General features: G+C 33.2%; 1 protein-coding gene across 5 annotated transcripts in view; it reads left to right on the plus strand.

Moving 5' to 3' along the window:
* The first annotated feature begins 814 nt into the window (after nucleotides 1-814).
* The window catches only part of LOC125659312 (uncharacterized), a 45496-nt gene continuing 28132 nt past the window's right edge, over nucleotides 815-18178 (plus strand). For 3 of the 5 annotated variants that reach the window (XM_048890942.2, XM_048890941.2, XM_056148549.1), the window contains exons 1-13: nucleotides 860-1026; nucleotides 2891-3158; nucleotides 5790-5865; nucleotides 6020-6116; nucleotides 6502-6584; nucleotides 11625-11802; nucleotides 12998-13097; nucleotides 13328-13416; nucleotides 13533-13632; nucleotides 14577-14675; nucleotides 15945-16045; nucleotides 16267-16473; nucleotides 17691-17723. In XM_048890942.2, the coding sequence (XP_048746899.2) occupies nucleotides 2940-3158; nucleotides 5790-5865; nucleotides 6020-6116; nucleotides 6502-6584; nucleotides 11625-11802; nucleotides 12998-13097; nucleotides 13328-13416; nucleotides 13533-13632; nucleotides 14577-14675; nucleotides 15945-16045; nucleotides 16267-16473; nucleotides 17691-17723 (1382 nt within the window). In that variant the 5' untranslated portion in view covers nucleotides 860-1026; nucleotides 2891-2939. Of the gene's footprint in view, nucleotides 1027-2890; nucleotides 3159-5789; nucleotides 5866-6019; nucleotides 6117-6501; nucleotides 6585-11624; nucleotides 11803-12997; nucleotides 13098-13327; nucleotides 13417-13532; nucleotides 13633-14576; nucleotides 14676-15944; nucleotides 16046-16266; nucleotides 16474-17690; nucleotides 17724-18178 lie in introns of all 5 variants that reach the window. The other 2 variants (XM_048890940.2, XM_048890943.2) reach the window with 2 other exon arrangements.

The following is an 18178-nucleotide window of genomic DNA, read 5'->3' on the forward strand; positions in this document are numbered from 1 at the left end:
GTGTTCCAAGTTTGGTGTCAATCAAGCTAATCATTCTTAAAATATATGAGATAATGTATTACTATATCCAGTTTAACCTTTGACCATATGAAACCAAATTTTATAAGGGTCATCTACTCCTTATGATGTACCAATGTACCAAGTTTGATGTCTCTCAAGCAAAGGGTTCTCAAGATATGATGCAGACGGTATATTCCTATGTCCAGTTTGACCTTTGATCATGTGATATCAAAAGGAGTCATCTACTCCTTAAAATATGTCAGTAAAGCAAAGGTTAATTTTCAAGATATTGAGGGGACACTATATTCCTATGTCCAATTTCACCCTTGACCTTTGACCATGTGACCTCAAAATCAACACGGGTCATTTACTCCTCACAATCTATCAGTGTACCAAGTTTAATGTATGTCAAGGAAAGGTTTCTCAAGATATTGAGTGGACAGTATCTTTCTACATGTATGTCCAGAGTGGATCGACCTTTGACCTGAAAATCATTTGGGTTCCTCTTCTTCTCATAACTAACTCACATGTGAAATATCATTACTATCGAGTGAATGGTTTTCAAGATATTGAGCGGACATGTAGTTTACAGACCGATATGCCCCTCTCTTTGAAAGGGGGGGGGGGTAAAAACAAATCAATATTCATCTTATGAAGTGTTGTTGATGAAGAACTGTGTACATTAGTACTAGAGAATTATTCAATGCTATGTTTTCAAGCAAATATGTTTATTTTGAATACCATAATTTCCATTTTAAATGTCAATATTTACCAGTGCAGGGCACGTTGTGCAATTTGGATTACCCCCCTTCTTGAACTCTCGTGTTCTAAAAGAGAACGTTTGGTCATTTTGCCAAGGTGCAAGATTTGTATAAAAATGGCGGAGCAACTACTTTTCAATGCAATGGCTAGTAGTGTGACTGTGTAAGGTGTACTTAACACACTGATTGTTTTAGAAAGACATTGGAGTGAACATGCTTTATGTTGATAATGGTGGAAATCTAAAAACAAAGAGTTGACAAAAAGGTGAGTAATGACCATTAAAATAAATAGAAAACTGGCCTACTTTCCAATGAAAATTAAATGCTCTAAGACACAGTGTATGTATGCAATGTGACAGCCCTATTTAACACAAGTAGATTTATTTACTTTTGTATGAAAATAAACGTAATTTCTATAGAAGTTGTATTACGACATTTCTAATTTTTTAACAATTAGGGAAATAATAAGTATCAGAAGATCTGACAGCAACAGATAGACATACAGTTATAAACATTTCTATTTTATGTTCAACGTATATATATATATATATATAGAGAGAGAGAGAGAGAGAGAGAGAGAGAGAGAGATAATAACTACTTTTTGCAATGATCAGTAAAAGTATAGGTAAAAAATATAAAAGATACACGAAAATGTTTAGCTAAAGCTTTACTAAAGGTCTTCATGTATCTTTTACCCGTAATGGCATATATATATATATATATATATATATATATATATATATTCAAGTGTGTGTTGCGTTGAAAGTTCACTTGTGTGTTAGGATTTTTATGGAGATATAAGGAGACAATGATACAGCCGTAAAGATGGGGGATAAACAACAAGGTCTACCTTTCTTTCCTCCTGTGTGTTCTATCAACCATACTCCCTCCCCTAACTGACCTAATTCCTTTTCTCTCCATTCCCCTCCCCTTATACTCCCTGCTCTTTCATTCTGTTCACCCCCACATAGTTTATATATATATAAAGTCACATGATCATGAATATTTCGAAATGGGGTTTTCACTATCTGACTCCGAGAATAGATAATTAAATAGCAAATTAGCTTGATTACTTTATAATTCGATTAAGTTAAATTGCATAATTTGCATAAATTATATAGCTTGATATAAAACGTGTATTTTATTCCTACGGTAATATCCAAAGAATACCACACATATATAGGCTAGCTTTGATGATATGATACTTTTTGATATCATAATTAAAATATTTTAAACACAAAAACCAACTTTGATGTTGTATACTAAGAGAAAGCAAGTAATATAGATTTTGTTAAGAAAAACTTGCATTAAATTACACAGTGTCATTGTCTTTAAGATTTATAATAGATATGATAAGATACTGTTATTTTAACAATTCTGGGCACTGGGGGGCATATTATATATATATATATATAAGCATAAGTTAATAAACATAAGAGGGAAAAACAGGGTAAGTCCAAATACATAGCATCAATATGACAAGGGGGAAAAATTTAATGTAGAAGTTTGTAGCAGTTTGGGATTATGATTGTTTATAAGTGGTAACTATAAAATTTATATTACAATCCTATATGAGTATATAACTCATATCATATTTAGTGGATGTATTTCAATGGTGCTACTTTTATCTGTGACCCTTGAATCTCCTGTTAGATACCAGTACCACTGAGGTATGTGATCATTGTTAATAGAACGAAACTGACCATACCATTGGTGTTCACAGCTTAGGATTTTATGTTACTCATGGTCTACGAACTTTGCATTGTGCAAGTGATATTATAAGATTGGGATGAAATTAAGTTAATCCATGTAAATGGATAACTCACAGGTCAGGGAGATGTGACTTGAAAAGGCTGGTAAATAGGATTATAGGGAATTTTACTCAACATAAAAAAATTAATGGATGAATGTGCAGACTAGAATTTGCTGTCATAATCTTTAGAGCTTGCTACACTTGCTATAAGAGGAAAGAAAGAAAAATGTGTGTACATCTATCATATTTGTATATGAATAATTTATTGACAAGGAGAGAAAATTTTGCACAGTCAAAATATGAGGTTACTACAAGTACAACATACATAATGTAGTTGATTGCACTGTTTATGGGATATTTTTATTAATTTTTGCAGACTCTTGAAGTCTTGTCTTCCCTCTTTTGAATCACTTAAGAAGAAAACAATGTCCAACCGTTATCGCCAGGACTCTCGATCTCCCAGTGCAGTTTTTGTCCCCATGCCAGTGGACCGAAAAGCACTGGGGAAGAGGAAGGTGGAGGCATTACAACGAGAGATTGAAAGGCTGGAGAATGATCAGGAGAAGAGAAAGGAACTCATAGGCAAACTGTCCAACATGCAGAGGACTCAGAGTAGAAGTCAGAGAGAACAAGACAGGCTTCTGGTGAGTAGAATTCAACAGTTACAGTTATACTTCGATATCTCAAATATCATGGATAGGTCAAAGTGCTTCGGAAGTCCTAACCACTTATTCTTTAAGTATTTTACCCTCGATATCTCGAATCCTCGGATATCTCAAAAGTTTTTTCTTGGTCCCATGAGTTCAAGATAATGAGGTGTATTTACAGAGACTAAAAAACATGTCATTCCTTAAAAATAAAACCACCTGGTATTTATTGCTATAGATTCCTTATTTTATGCGAGTATTCAATATGGCAGAATGACTCGTATATGTCAAATCGTGTGACCATGAATTCACGTGTCATCTGTGAATCAAGAGTTCTTATATATGTGTATGTATTTTAGCAACAGAAAGTTAAAAGCAAGTAATTTTATTTCATGATTGATGCCTCTCACAAAATTACACGATGATAAATTCCTTGCATACATGTATATAATTAGGAATCTACAATATATTATAAGAGGTGATGATGTAATAGTTCAGTTTAATTCTGTAATAACAGTTAAATACTGAGTTATTTACCTATCACGATATTTACGTTTGTATACAGTCCTATGGTAAAAATATGTATTAGGTATTGAAGATGAAATGAAAATAAAACCACGGTCAATTACTGTAAATGTATTACATTTGGCTGTGTATTCTATTTAGCGCCTTTGGTGGAACGCAGCTTCCGCTAAATCAAGTACATCGCTAAATGCCATCCGTAAATCTAGATGTTTAAAGTAATTCAGGAATGCGCTAAATCAAATCTACACTAACTTGTTGAAAAAACGATTTCCGCCAAATATCGTACACGCCAAATATAATATGTTTACAGTAATTCTCAAATTTTTGCCACTCAGTTCATCGCTAATAGTATTTCAACTAAACCACATGTTTTGTCAGGAACATTTTCCCTGCCACGTAAATCTCCTGTTGTAATGCCATATTTGTATACTGCCATCTGCTACCTTGTTTTGTAAACAAACGTCTGAATGAGGGTGTTAAATGCCACTCTTAAGATCACCAGAGAATTGCTATGTAGGCCCAATAGTCCAGATAATTCTAGAGACTTAAACAAGATAACTGTTTAATAGAGATTAATGTTTTCTGTTCATAATAAATCTGAAAAGTTAATTTAGTTATAGATTGTTGCAAAAGTGAGTGCCTTGAATTTTAGATGAAACTATTGAATATGAGCATATCTGTTCAATTGTGTAAAATATGCTTGAATACTGTATTGTATGGAGCGCCAAATTAACATAAACTCAAATAATTAATTATTTGAAGATATCATCAATTCATTTGATGCACACAACAATTTAATTAAAGATCTCTTCAAATAATTAATGATATCTTCAATTCTGAATTATTGCACGCATTAATTGAATTGATGATATCATTAATTCTTCAGCTGAATTGATGCTCTCTTTAATTGAATTAGTGATCTCTTCAAATGAATTAATGATATCAACAATTGAATTGATGCGCGCTACAATTCAATTGAAGAGAGCAATAATTGATATAATGCGTGCATTAAATCGATTGATGAGAGCAATAATGGAATTGATGCGCGCATTAATTCATTTGATGAGAGCAATAATTGATTTAATGCGCACATTAATTCAATTATTGCTCTCTTCAATTGAATTAATGATATCTTTAATTCATTTGAAGAGAGCAATAATTCTTTTAGAGAGAGCAACTATGAAATTAAAGATATTTTCAATTCAACATATCCACAATTGAATTAATGATCTCTTTAATTGAATTGTTGCTCTCTTTAAAAGAGTTGATGCGTGCATTAATTCCTTATACAAAAGCATTGTAAATAATTAAAGATATCTTCAGCTGAATTAAAGAGATCATCAAATTATTTATACCGAGCTCTAAATTAATTATTGCGAGCATATATTTCTACGAAATTGATGCTCTCATCAATTTAATTGAAGAGAGCAATAATTGAATTAATGCACCATCAAATCTTTTATTGCTCTCATTAATTCAGTTGATGCTCTCATTAATTGAATTGAAGAGAGCAATAATTGAATTAATGCGTGCATTAAATCAATTATTGCTATCATTAATTCAATTGATGAGAGCAATAATTGAATTGAAGCGCGCATTAATTCATTTGATGAGAGCAATAATTGATTTAATGCGCGCATTAATTCAGTTAAAGAGAGCAATAATTGAATTGAAAATATCTTCAATTATTTGAGTTTATGTTAATTTGTCGCTCCATATATTGACTTTAGTGAAAGTTAGAATGATGAGGGGCTCACGAGCTTTATCATCGTAATACCGTTGTGAGAGAAAAAATGAAATAGTTAAGGGATATGTACTGGTGATGTTTTTTTATTCAATAGCAGATACATTTTATTGTAGAACAAAATATTTTACCTATAATGAATATGCATATTTTAAAGCAAATGAATATTTATAGATATGTGTAAAATCAAACTGTCCATTGATATGTTTTACATTTAATTCATCGCCAAATTCCTTACACCACTACATATTCCAGATCACAAAAGACAGGCAGTTTAATGAGAATTAACAGTAATTAGGACAGATATTGTATACACATGTCTGAATTTTGTTTCTGTTCTTTTTTTCTCTGCATAAAAGGAAAAATACAACAAGAACAATATGCTGACTGATGAAATAGAACGTCTATATGGAGAAGATAAAGGAAGAAACATTGGTAACAGAATTCTTTATTTCTTATATATATAAACCCTAGTGTTTAACAGAATTTGTGTTTTTAACATTGTTTCCACAGTAAAAATTTTATATATATACTTGATATATTAATGACATTTTTTCAATGATACTGATTTTAGTGTTTATTTTTTTAGTAAAATCTCCTGCTAGCCCAAGAGTGATAAACACAGTACTGGCACAGAGAACAAAGGAGTTTGCGATGAAGCAGCAGGAGAAAGAACTAGAAACAAAGTAAGAATCGTAAAATGGTTTTCAAACTCTGTTACAATCTATATGTTAAATTAAGTCCATGATTTTTACATGTTTTGCAAAGCATATTCAAAAGAAATAAAAGAATATACTGTTAACCAACTTTTATTTGCGTCTACTTTATTTCACGATTCACCTGTGGTAAACTGGTTCGCAGCAAGTAATTTTTGTGATCGAGACTTTTTCAAGGACTGGTACATGTACATGACAATGAGGTTCTTGCAAATCTTGTGAAATTTTCTCGCTCACAAATTAAAGCTGGTTTACAGTATATAAGTCAAATTATCAACGATTTTTCTAATTTTTTAATAAGTTACAAACTGGTGTTTGACGAGCAATAATGATATATTTTGATGTGTAATTTTAGATACTTATTGAAGGAGAGAGAGCGGCTGCAGGTTGCCAGAGACAGAATTCGTGAGCAGCGCCGTGCTATTCTATCTCCTGCTGGTAAGGGCCAAAATAGACATGACCTTGATGTTATTTCTTTTTTGAAGGGTATGGGACTGTATCGGCGATTCGAGTCACCTATACTGACTCCATTACCATGGCAACGTCCACGATACAAAAAAGGAAAACGGGTCAGATACCTTGCATGGCCATTGTTCAAGAATTAGTAATAAATGTAGTGAAGTGCTGGTGATTGGTGCTATGTGTGTGGGGGGATATTGCATGTTGTCTATTGTACTTTTGTCTGGAATACTGTAAATCAGTTATATTTCATTATGCGTAGAGATTTATTTCTGCAATATTCATTTTGCAATATGAGCAAGACATTAGTTTTGCAAATGTTCAATTCATTTAGTACCATGTATATATACAAAGTTGTACACTAGTACTTTATTTGTGTCTTGGCAACCTTGCATATATAAGTGAAAATATTTACATTCACCAATGTTTTGTTTGAATAAACATCTGCCGTTTCATTGTTTTCATTTCTCAATGAAGACACTGACCTTTCAACCCAACATAGAATCCTATGCTTCAATTTTAAAACGCAGTTCATACCCTCAAGTATTTTCAAAAATGAAATTTTTTTGTAAATACAGTGTATGATTTTAAAGACCAAAAGTGATTTACAGTATATGCATGGTGCTGGTATGAAATTAGCTAGATTTGAGCAGGTGAAAGAGTTGATATGCTTTAGATTTCATAGTAATGCAATGCCTGCTAAAACTCATTCCACATTTAGCAAAGTTCTTGCCATATCGAAGTATATGTACTGTTATTGAAATTGACTCTGTAAAATGATGAAACTTTCTGTAACATTTGAGTAATTTACTAGGTACATCATCAAATTTAGGTTGAATTTGATTTGGTTTCGATAAAATAAATCACTATGATCAGATGAAGCATGCGAAGTAAACACACGTTATTTTGTATGTAGAAATGCATGTTCATGTACATGTATGCTAATCCAAAATGAAGAGAGCACAACAAGCTGGAGTTTAGATCATTTTCACGCTTTCTCCTGGAAATTTTAATGCTTGAAGGCATGTGTTATCCAAGTGTTACCTTTTACTGAAAACAATGAATTGGAAAGAAATTCATAACTTATGTTACCAAGACTTCGTTCAAATTTGAAAGGTGTTATAGTTTAAATTCTTCTTGGAGAGAGATTTCATGTCCTATGGTCATGATTGCATATAAAGGTATAGTACTGCAGAAAATACAAAAAAACTCAAATGCCAATATTAAGAGAGGGCTTGATTTAAAGTTTTTCTCTAAACTATGAATTTTTGTACTAACGCGTCCCTATGGAAGCCGATAGGTGCTAGGGTATAGAATTGATATTCATTTAACTGGCGGGTGCCACTTAATTTATGTTGCACTGCCACTTAATTTATCTGGCACCCACAACTTATTATCTGGCGGCCGCCACTTATTATCTAACGGCCACCATATAAATTAACTGGCAGCCACCATTTGATTTATCTGGTGACCACTAGTCAATTTATCTGGTGGCCGCCAGTTATTCAACTCCTCTATCTCTCTCAAAATGAAAGGGTTGCAATTCCTGTAATCTCCCTCTCCAATGCTTAGTAATATGTATGTAATATACAGTTAAGAGCATTATTGTTTGTCGATTGTGCTGTTAATTTACATAGTTATATAAATGTTTATGATATCAAATGATTCTCACACAAGAAAATCTTCATGTGTATACTTAATATACCAACGTATCAGGCACGTAGAACGAAGAGGCTAACCCTCCACTTTTTTGACAATGTTCATTTTCCGTTATTTTCACATGTAAAATAAGATTGATTGGTGGATTGGCCCACACCTCACTTGTTTGATGGTAGTAATGAATGGTTAAAATATAATAATGAATGAATGAACTGATGAATTGAAGGATGAATGGAGCCCCCCTCCCCCTTAATTTAGGAGTATGAAGTTTGGGCAAAAGAGAATTTTTTGGTTCCTTTTCTGCTTGTCAACAATTGTAGAAGACAATTTCTCCTCTCACTATTCCTACACTATGCAACGTGTCTGTGTACTATTCTAAATCTTAAAATAATAATCACTCAGCAGTATGAATTAAGGTTGATCAATCCTCATGTGATGTCATAGGATTTTGCAAAAATCTTGATAAATTAAACTTTGCGCATGACAGAAATATATCTATCCGTGGAAGTTTTTTCACTGGATAAAATAAAAAATCTGGTAAACTATTGATACTGCAAAAGTTCATATTTTCTATAGATAATTAATTACTCATGTATAAATTAAGTGGCGGCCGCCAGATAAATTAAGTGTGGCTAACAGTTAAATAAGTGGCGGCCGCCAGTTAGTAAGTGACAGCCGCCAGATAATAAGTGGCGGCCACCAGTTAAATGAATATTAATTCGAAACCCTGACACCTATCGGCTTCCGTAAGTCCCTTTTTTATGTTGTGGTCAAAATTTTCACAGGAACTTAATTCACAAAATTCATCTACCTCCTTTGATATATACATGTATATATATGTATTATATACCACATGTATATATATGTATTATATACCACATGTATATGTATGTATTATATACCACATGTATATATATGTATTATATACCACATGTATATATATGTATTATATACCACATGTATATATATGTATTATATATCACATGTATTTATTGCATTTTACTTGGTGATGATCCTGAAGATGTACCTACAGAGGATCTCGACATGTTCATTCTTATACGTGTAGTAGTCTTACATCTATTCACTTTTATTTTATGCAATAAAGAGAAAAAGAAATTTCTAAGTGTAAGTGTTTTGTTTTAATATGAGGTTTGTTGCATGAAGAATTGAAAATGAATACAACAGAAACTGATGATATTTTCAGCTTTGATGTAAAGGGACTTTTATTTTCTTTAGAGTTGGACTTTTGCTTTGTTAAAAATAACATGAAAGAGTTAATTTCTAATCAGTAGTAATACCTTTTCAAAGCCATTGATATTTTAAATTTCTAATAAGACTGCTGATTTGTATAAAATGATGAAAAGAATGTTCGGGGCCAAGGTATTGTCATTGTAGGGTATACTCGCATTTGTCAGGGTGAACAGTTGCTGTGGTGATATAAAAATGGATTATTCCTATGAAACTTACTATCCAAAGAAAAATGTGCAATGACTCCCTGTGAATCGTTTAAAAGATATTCAAGCGGGACAGAAATAAAATGTTCATACACAGAGGGCGATTTAAATCCACACACTGAATGGCACATGGGAATAAATTTTGCATGTATATTACAATCTCAATCTTTTCATAAAGTACTATTTCTTACAAAAACTAGAGGAAATACCTCTTGATGTGGCAATTAAACTCTTCTTCTGAGTAGATGCAAAGTATGAGAATTGATTTTGTAAATGTACCTATTATATAGAGATATTTTCTAAATGCCTATTGAGAAATGAAATTATTTTGGTCTGTGAATTTTCTTTATACTTTTTTAATTTAAATCCCAGTGTATTATATGGACTCTACAATACTTCAAACTGCATAGAAATTGATGGTACAATGATCAAGTCATGTGACTTTGACTGTGATGGATTTTGTATTGAGAATTTTGATTAAATTATTCCTCCATTATGATTTGTTTTTGCTGTATGAAATGGTAAATGGGTCAGGGAAATGGAACTTTCATGTACACGTTTATCTAGTTCATAAAGGATGACTATTATTATCTAGTATGGCAGATATCTAATGGTCACAAATACATACCTGCTTACAAGACACACTTGTTCTTAAATTGTAAATTAATGTTGAATTCGAAAAAAGTCAATAAACTTATTGATGGATGATGTAAAATCATTGACAAAAAAAGAATTATTTAATTCATTCGAATATATCCTGTACGTGTATGCACTTCATTCAGTGTGGTGTTTTAAATTTACAGGGATCTGGGAGATAAATTATTCGATAAATCAGAATCATAAAATTTTAAATATTCTTTAGAATTGTAATCTCAGTGAGATTTCATTTTGTGCTTATACAAGATTATAATCAATAGAAATTTTCTATTTACCAAGTGAAAAGACACTTGACAAACATTTTATCAATTTGAACTGAACACATACATTTTATGCTGTATTATTGGAACACAGTAATTTTAGGATAAGCTAAACTTATGTACATAGGAAAACTAGTTCAAAGGAAAATATTGATCTTTATGTTGTTTTTGTTTGGATGGCATTTTTAATCCCTATATTGATTTATTTATTAAATATTGGTATTGATTTTCCAAGCATCGTACATGTATTAAAAAATGTGTTGGGTATGCAATCTATCTTTCAAGTTATAGTAACATCAAATGTATACACATAATATTATAGTTATCATATTCTTGTGTTATTATTTCAGTCTCCTTTGAGGGAAGTGTATTTTCTAATGATTATTTGTTTGATATTCGTAGTGAAGTTGAAGTGTGTTGTAGTAACATACATATGCTCCGAAGTGTATTTTTCTAATGATTATTTGAATAATGCAGAACATGTGTACTTTATATATCGTTATAATATTGAAAACAGTTGTTTATCAGCTGAGAAAATTTATTACATTTTATTTTGTATATCGTTATAATATTGAAAACAGTTGTTTATCAGCTGAGAAAATTTATTACATTTTATTTTGTATATCGTTATAATATTGAAAACAGTTGTTTATCAGCTGAGAAAATTTATTACATTTTATTTTGCAAGTCAGATCTGCTTGTGAACATGTAATAATTTTTTCATTTATTGTACATAATGGTGATATTTTGGGGGGAGGGGGTAATTAAGTGTATTATTTTTTCAGTGTTTTTTTAAAGGTTCAGGTGTATTTTTAATGGTTATTTGAATAGTTCAGAACATATATGTACTCTATATCATTATTTTTGAAACGGTGTTACTTTAGCTAAGGAAAATTATGTTTTATTCAGCAAGTAATCTGCATGTGAGTATACATGTATAATAATTTTTGGAAATTATTGTACATAGTGGTGATATTTTGGTTTTACAGACAGTGCAATGAGTGAACCTGACTACCATTACCGATCCACCAAGATGGCCGAGGACTCGAGCAGGATGAGTATGCGGACCCCGAGACTCAAGAGCAGCAAGGTGCACAGCGTGGATTCATACGTCCAGAACACTATCAGTTCACTGCCCCAGACCATGGACAAGATAGCACAGCTGAGGTCAGTTACTGGTCAGTTATCGGTCTTGTCTCAGGTAGAATGATCCCTCTGGCTTGAGTAGGCTAGATATGCTAACTACACAGTCATCGACGTGGTGGGATTTTTTAACTTTGTCCAGTATCTTCCTTCATTTTGTCTATTTAGGTGGAGACTAAACATTCTTTTGTATCACACAACATTTCTGTGATACTTCTTGAAGTATTCATCCAACATCTTGCATAGGCCTAAATTTTGCAGCCCTTCACCGGCAGTGGTGATGTCTCCGTATGAGTGAAAGATTCTCAAGTGGGGCGTTAAACAATATGCAATCAATCAATCTCCTGCTTACTTCCTCACTGATCTGCTCATCCTTCCTCTCTGTAACAAGTCCTCACTTTCTACTTCATCTTCATTTCTTACTCGATCTTCCCATTTTATCTTCATTATCCTTCTTCAGCAGTTTGTTCTGGAATATCTCCATCACTTTATTATCTCCTTTGTTCATTTTCCATGTTTCTCTTCCATATAAAAATACTGGTAGTACCAGGTACATACATGTATAGCTCTACAGATGATGCAGAACATGTGGACTGATTATTTACGGTGTACACATGTATTCATTAGTACAATAGTGTATGTGTGTACTGTGTCTGTACAGATGACAGAACATGAGGACTGATTATTTACAGTGTACACATGTATTCATTAGTACAATAGTGTATGTATGTACTGTGTCTGTACAGATGACAGAACATGTGGACTGATTATTTACGGTGTACACATGTATTCATTAGTACAATAGTGTATGTATGTACTGTGTCTGTACAGATGACAGAACATGTGGACTGATTATTTACGGTGTACACATGTATTCATTAGTACAATAGTGTATGTGTGTACTGTGTCTGTACAGGTGATACGGAACATGAGGACTGATTATTTACGGTGTACACATGTATTCATTAGTACAATAGTGTATGTATGTACTGTGTCTGTACAGGTGGCAGAACATGTGGACTGATTATTTACGGTGTACACATGTATTCATTAGTACAATAGTGTATGTGTGTACTGTGTCTGTACAGGTGGCAGAACATGTGGACTGATTATTTACGGTGTACACATGTATTCATTAGTACAATAGTGTATGTGTGTACTGTGTCTGTACAGGTGATACAGAACATTTGGACTGATTGTTGACTTATCTTTCTTTCAGACAACAGGTAGAGCAGCATTATGTGTCCTATGAGAAGCCTTACCGTGGGGAGATGGGGATCCAAACCTACCACCCTCATCAAATGAAGGACTACTTCATGGTATGCATCACAATATGCTTTCCTTTGACCAGATAAATGTTAAGCAATTTGTTTTTAAATGGAAATTCAAGATATAACTCTGCTACCCATATTGAATACCAGTAATTTTACATCTTCAGATGTATTTTATATAATACAAGAGTATGTATAACAAACTGCAAAATATGAACTGGCAATGCTATTGAGGGATTGATGTTATGGTGAGTGATTTCCGCTCCATTGATTACTAGGTGAGGGGTATTGTGGATGACGTAGTCAATGATTTCCTAGATACCTTCTTCCCAGAGGCCATCCCAATGGTGGAAAAAGAGGCATACTTGTGTGTATTACATTTTTGTTTATTTTCAACGCTCTCATCCTGTGTTAAGTACATTGCTTTTATGATCGATATTGTGTACAAGAAAAAAAGAGTTGTCATTTTGTTTGTGTGTGCAGTGCCACTATAGAGCAGAGACAGAGAGAACGACAGCAGAGGCGTGAGACTGTCTCCGAGAGGAAGGCTGTACAGCTAGTGATGGAGAACATCATCCTGGATGTAAGTCTCCTATCTCTTTAACTTTTCTTGTCTCCTAGAGTGGCAGGAGTGTGAAGACAGGAAATCCTGTCCATCCATTGGTCCATATTTCTGGCCTTTTGATTGGTCCATTTTTCTATCAGTTCATCCTTTTGTTATATTGTCACAAGCATTTCCGCTTCTGTCATTATAACTGGAAATACTTCTATTTAAGGACATGTGAAACCAACAGAAAGTATAGGTGGGTATACCTTATCTTGGGTCTCATTTATAGTTTGCAAATACATGGACAAACATATTTTGGAATTTCGAGAAAATTATTTGTATAGACCTTTTCAAATTTTCAAATCAAAGGTTTTATGATTGTTGCATTATTATTCTGTTCTGTTATATTTTGATACTGTTTTTAAAATTGATTATTTTCATATTATTTTTTTTTGTACTGCTTTTATTTATTTATTATTTTTTTTATTATTTTTTTTTTTACAGTTTATTCATTTGATTTTATGTTAATAGCTGTAGATGATAAGAAAACATGTTTGTATTTCTAGTGTCCTTGATGCATCATTTTTGGCCTGTTTGTATATCCCATGTGACAGAACCTTTTGACTGATTTCAAATAGAACTTATGCCCTTCACTAAAAGGACTGAATGGGATCATAATTCTTAGAATTGTATAATCATTTGATAAATAATTTAATTGATTTAGATGCTTGATACTCTTAGTGTTTCTATATGTTGCAAGGTCTTTTAACAGTGTGTAAAGAAACCAGAAGCTGTGGTATTTAAGCAGATTACTTTCATAAAGATGATGCATGTTCACAAAACTTTGATTTCATTGGATGAAGTGACAAGATTTCTTGATTTCATTGGATGAAGTGACAAGATTTCTTGATTTCATTGGATGACGTGACAGGATTTCTTGATTTCATTGGATGACGTGACAAGATTTCTTGATTTTCTAGGTGACAGGGGATATGAGTTTGGACGTGGCCCTAGAAGACAAGCACGCTGAGGGAACCATACAAAACATGGTGGACATGATTATCATGAACAGAGCTGAGGTTCGTTGAATATGAATCCCAAGGTTTTTATCAAAGAAACGGGAAACTACCTTTGCACTAAATGATTTTCTTATTGACAAGCTGAATTTTAACTGTGCCACAGCATTCTCAGCTGTTTTAATTCCTTTATTCTATAACCACAGCATTGTATTGATTACCACAAACTTTGTTTTCCTGTATAATATAACTTCACAGAAAGTTCTTAATTCTTTAGTTTTTAGGTCACCTGAGTGCTTAGTGTATTGATATTGTTCTGTGTCATTCATCTTCCTTTAGCAATTGAACATTTTAAACTTTTTTTTGATAACCACCATTCCAATTCTTTTAAAATTTGGTATGAAGCATCTTTTGGATAAGGGGACATAAATTGTAAATTTAAGGATTCCTGCATTCCTTGGGCCTTAGGGGAAGGGCAAAAATTGGCAAATTTTTAAAGATCTTTTTCTCTACAACCACACATATGTAAGAACAATTCAATGCATAGTCATGCAGAGCAGGAATTAAGGCCTCTACCAAAATTGTAAATTTCATGATCCCCAGGTCAGAAATTTTGACATAGTACAGATTCAAGTTTGTAAAAACCATGCCCCTCCCCCAGAAAATCTTTAAATATGAGTCAAGGTGACTCAGGTGAGCAATGTGGCCCATGAACCTCTTGTTTAATTTTACTGATACTGTATAAAAACTGAATGCATATTTAGGAAAAGCAGAAAAGGATGTACCAAAATTGTGAATTTTGCAACCACAGAGTTTTGACTCAAGGGCAGGTCCAAAATAGTCATATATGTTAGTGTTGTTATATATTATATTATCTATATAGTCTTTCATCAGTATGGATACTTTCAGGGGCATATGTGTTTTAAAAACACATCTTGTTTTCGCTGCTGTTGAATATTAGAATTTAGCTTAGATATGCAGAACAGGAATAACTAATACTCAGGTGACCAATAAGGCCTATGGGCCTCTTGTTTATTAAAAAAAAAACCTTCAGCTACAAAACATAGTCCTAACCAAACCTTTTCTGAATTTGACTTTTAAAAAAATCAACTGGATGGGGTTAATTAGCAAATATAAAATGTATCTGGGCCAATATAATGAATATTGAACTAGTACCTACAATTTTAGCATATTACATATTACATGGTTGTGCTCAAAAGCTAAGCAGCTAAATTCCTTAACTTTGTACTTGATATAGGAGGAGTATGCATACCATTCTTGTTAGCCACTCAGCGATCTTACAACTCACACTAATTATGATATTCTTTTCAGGCTGTTGCCATGCAGAATGAAGAGGGACGTCTCTCCCATGATAAAGCTTACAATGTGGTTACAAAGCAGTATTATACAAGTCAAGACACGAGGAATGCTAGGTAACATTCATACAAAATGGTTTTGATTTTAAGATATAAAATGACATAAATGTTGCTTCAAATGATAATTCATTCAAGATTAAGGACCTCGAAAAACTGCAGATTAAATGAGATTGAATAAAGCATTGCCTAGAAATGTTGGATATTCAATTACTCTTATCTCCATAAAGGCCGGTATGGTGTATCTATTGGATTTTTCACATTTTTTCTTCTACAAACAGGCGTCCAGACTTGTTCTACCATACAACAAACTTGTCCCTGAAGCCGGAGGCAGACCCTCAAAGGAGAGTTAAGATACCCCCAGGGTTTGTTCCGCCTCCTACCACAGACAAGGATAAGAAGGTGCCGCCCTCCAAGAAAGACAAGAAGGGCAAAAAGGACAAAAGACCCCCCACTGAACCTCCCCCCTCACAGCCAGTGTCTGTCAGGTAAATATCAGGTCTTCATTAATGCTCCCTTCACAGCCAATCTACACTGGGAAATAATGCCCACCCACCCCCCCCCCCCCCCCCCCCCCCACCCCCCACCCCAGTTAGTGTCTGCCAGGGTATTGGGAAATAATGTTCCCCTCACAGCCAGTGTCTGTCAAGAGACTGGGAAATAATGCTCCCCCCAGTTAGTGTCTGTCCTGGTATTGGAAAATAATGCTCCCTCACAGCCAGTGTCTGTCCGGGTATTAGGAAATTCTGGTTATCAGACTTGCTAGATTTTTAATCAAAACACTCTTAATTTAGCTAGCATTCTTATTTTAAGGAATTCTTTAAAAGAATACCAGAACTATCCATTGGGTATTTTACCTGTGATATTTCACTACATACATGTATACGAAATTGACCAGATCTCTTGCTCTTTCTGATATTCGAGAATTATCTCACCATTCTGCCTCGAAAATACGCACTAATTTTATGTAAATTTAGATGTAATAATTTTAAACTACCCATTGAGTATGGAAGATGGAATAATATTCCTAGAAGTCAACGTTTCTGTTATATATGTAATCAAGACAAAGTAGGAGATGAATATCATTACATTTTTGAGTGTACACAGCATAATTTAACCAATGCCAGAAAAGCTTTATTGAACAAAGAATCCAAATATTATAAAATTCCACAAACTATTTACATCATCAAATCTTGCACTACTGAAAAGTTTATGTAAATTTCTATTTGTTGTAAAGGAAAATATGGACCATACGTAGCTTTAATAATTTCATTATGATATAACCTGGTCTCGTGGTAATGTTCATTTGTTGAATCAATGTTTCTCCACTTTATACATAGTAATATAAAAATATGTATTCCTGTACATGTTGTATATGCAGTATTCTGTATTTTCCAACCTCCTCTCTGTAATGTATGACTGTACATTTATGAGAATAAAGCATTGATTGATTACAATTTACTCATCTGTGAACACCACAGTGTGGATTATTCTGTCTCCACTCACATGTGCATGATATTTCCTATCAGTTTACATGCCCTGTTCTGCCTTTAATTCATCGTAAGTAGTGTCATTCACTTTATCCCGTGTAAGATATACACCGTACACTCACTAGTACACTTGTGCCTGTACCCAGAAAATGCACAGACGACTAATGAATTATGTTGACTCAGAGGTGTGATGAATTTGTGCTGCTTCTTTTAAGGGTTCCTCCCCCAGAAGAGATTGTGGTTGCTCTGTAAGTTACTGCAAACTAAATACTTATTGTATTTTATACTGACTGGTTTCCAGGGTAACCTTTTAACACATTTAGATGCTGGTAACTTTAGTTATGTAATGCCATTTTGAGAACATGAATTCAATAATGACTATATTTGCTGAATTTTGTATGCAGCATGGTGTTTGATAACTTTGGTTTGTTGAATGGCTTCATTTTACTGCATGGAGAACCACTAAACCTGTGAGAAATAGTTTTGGATAACAGTTTTAATCAAATGCAATTACATGAACGTAATTACCCAGCAGAGGAGCAGAATTCATTAATATGGTATATTCAGTTATTTTGTGATCTGCTATATTTATTTTAATTCTATAAACTAAGGATAAGCTGTATTTTAACCATATTCATCATAAAACAGAATTTGTTAAAAAAAAGGAAGAAATATTTAGAATAGAAACACAAACCAGATAAAA

Source organism: Ostrea edulis, chromosome 9 (assembly GCF_947568905.1).
Source record: "Ostrea edulis chromosome 9, xbOstEdul1.1, whole genome shotgun sequence".
NCBI lineage: Eukaryota > Metazoa > Mollusca > Bivalvia > Ostreida > Ostreidae > Ostrea > Ostrea edulis.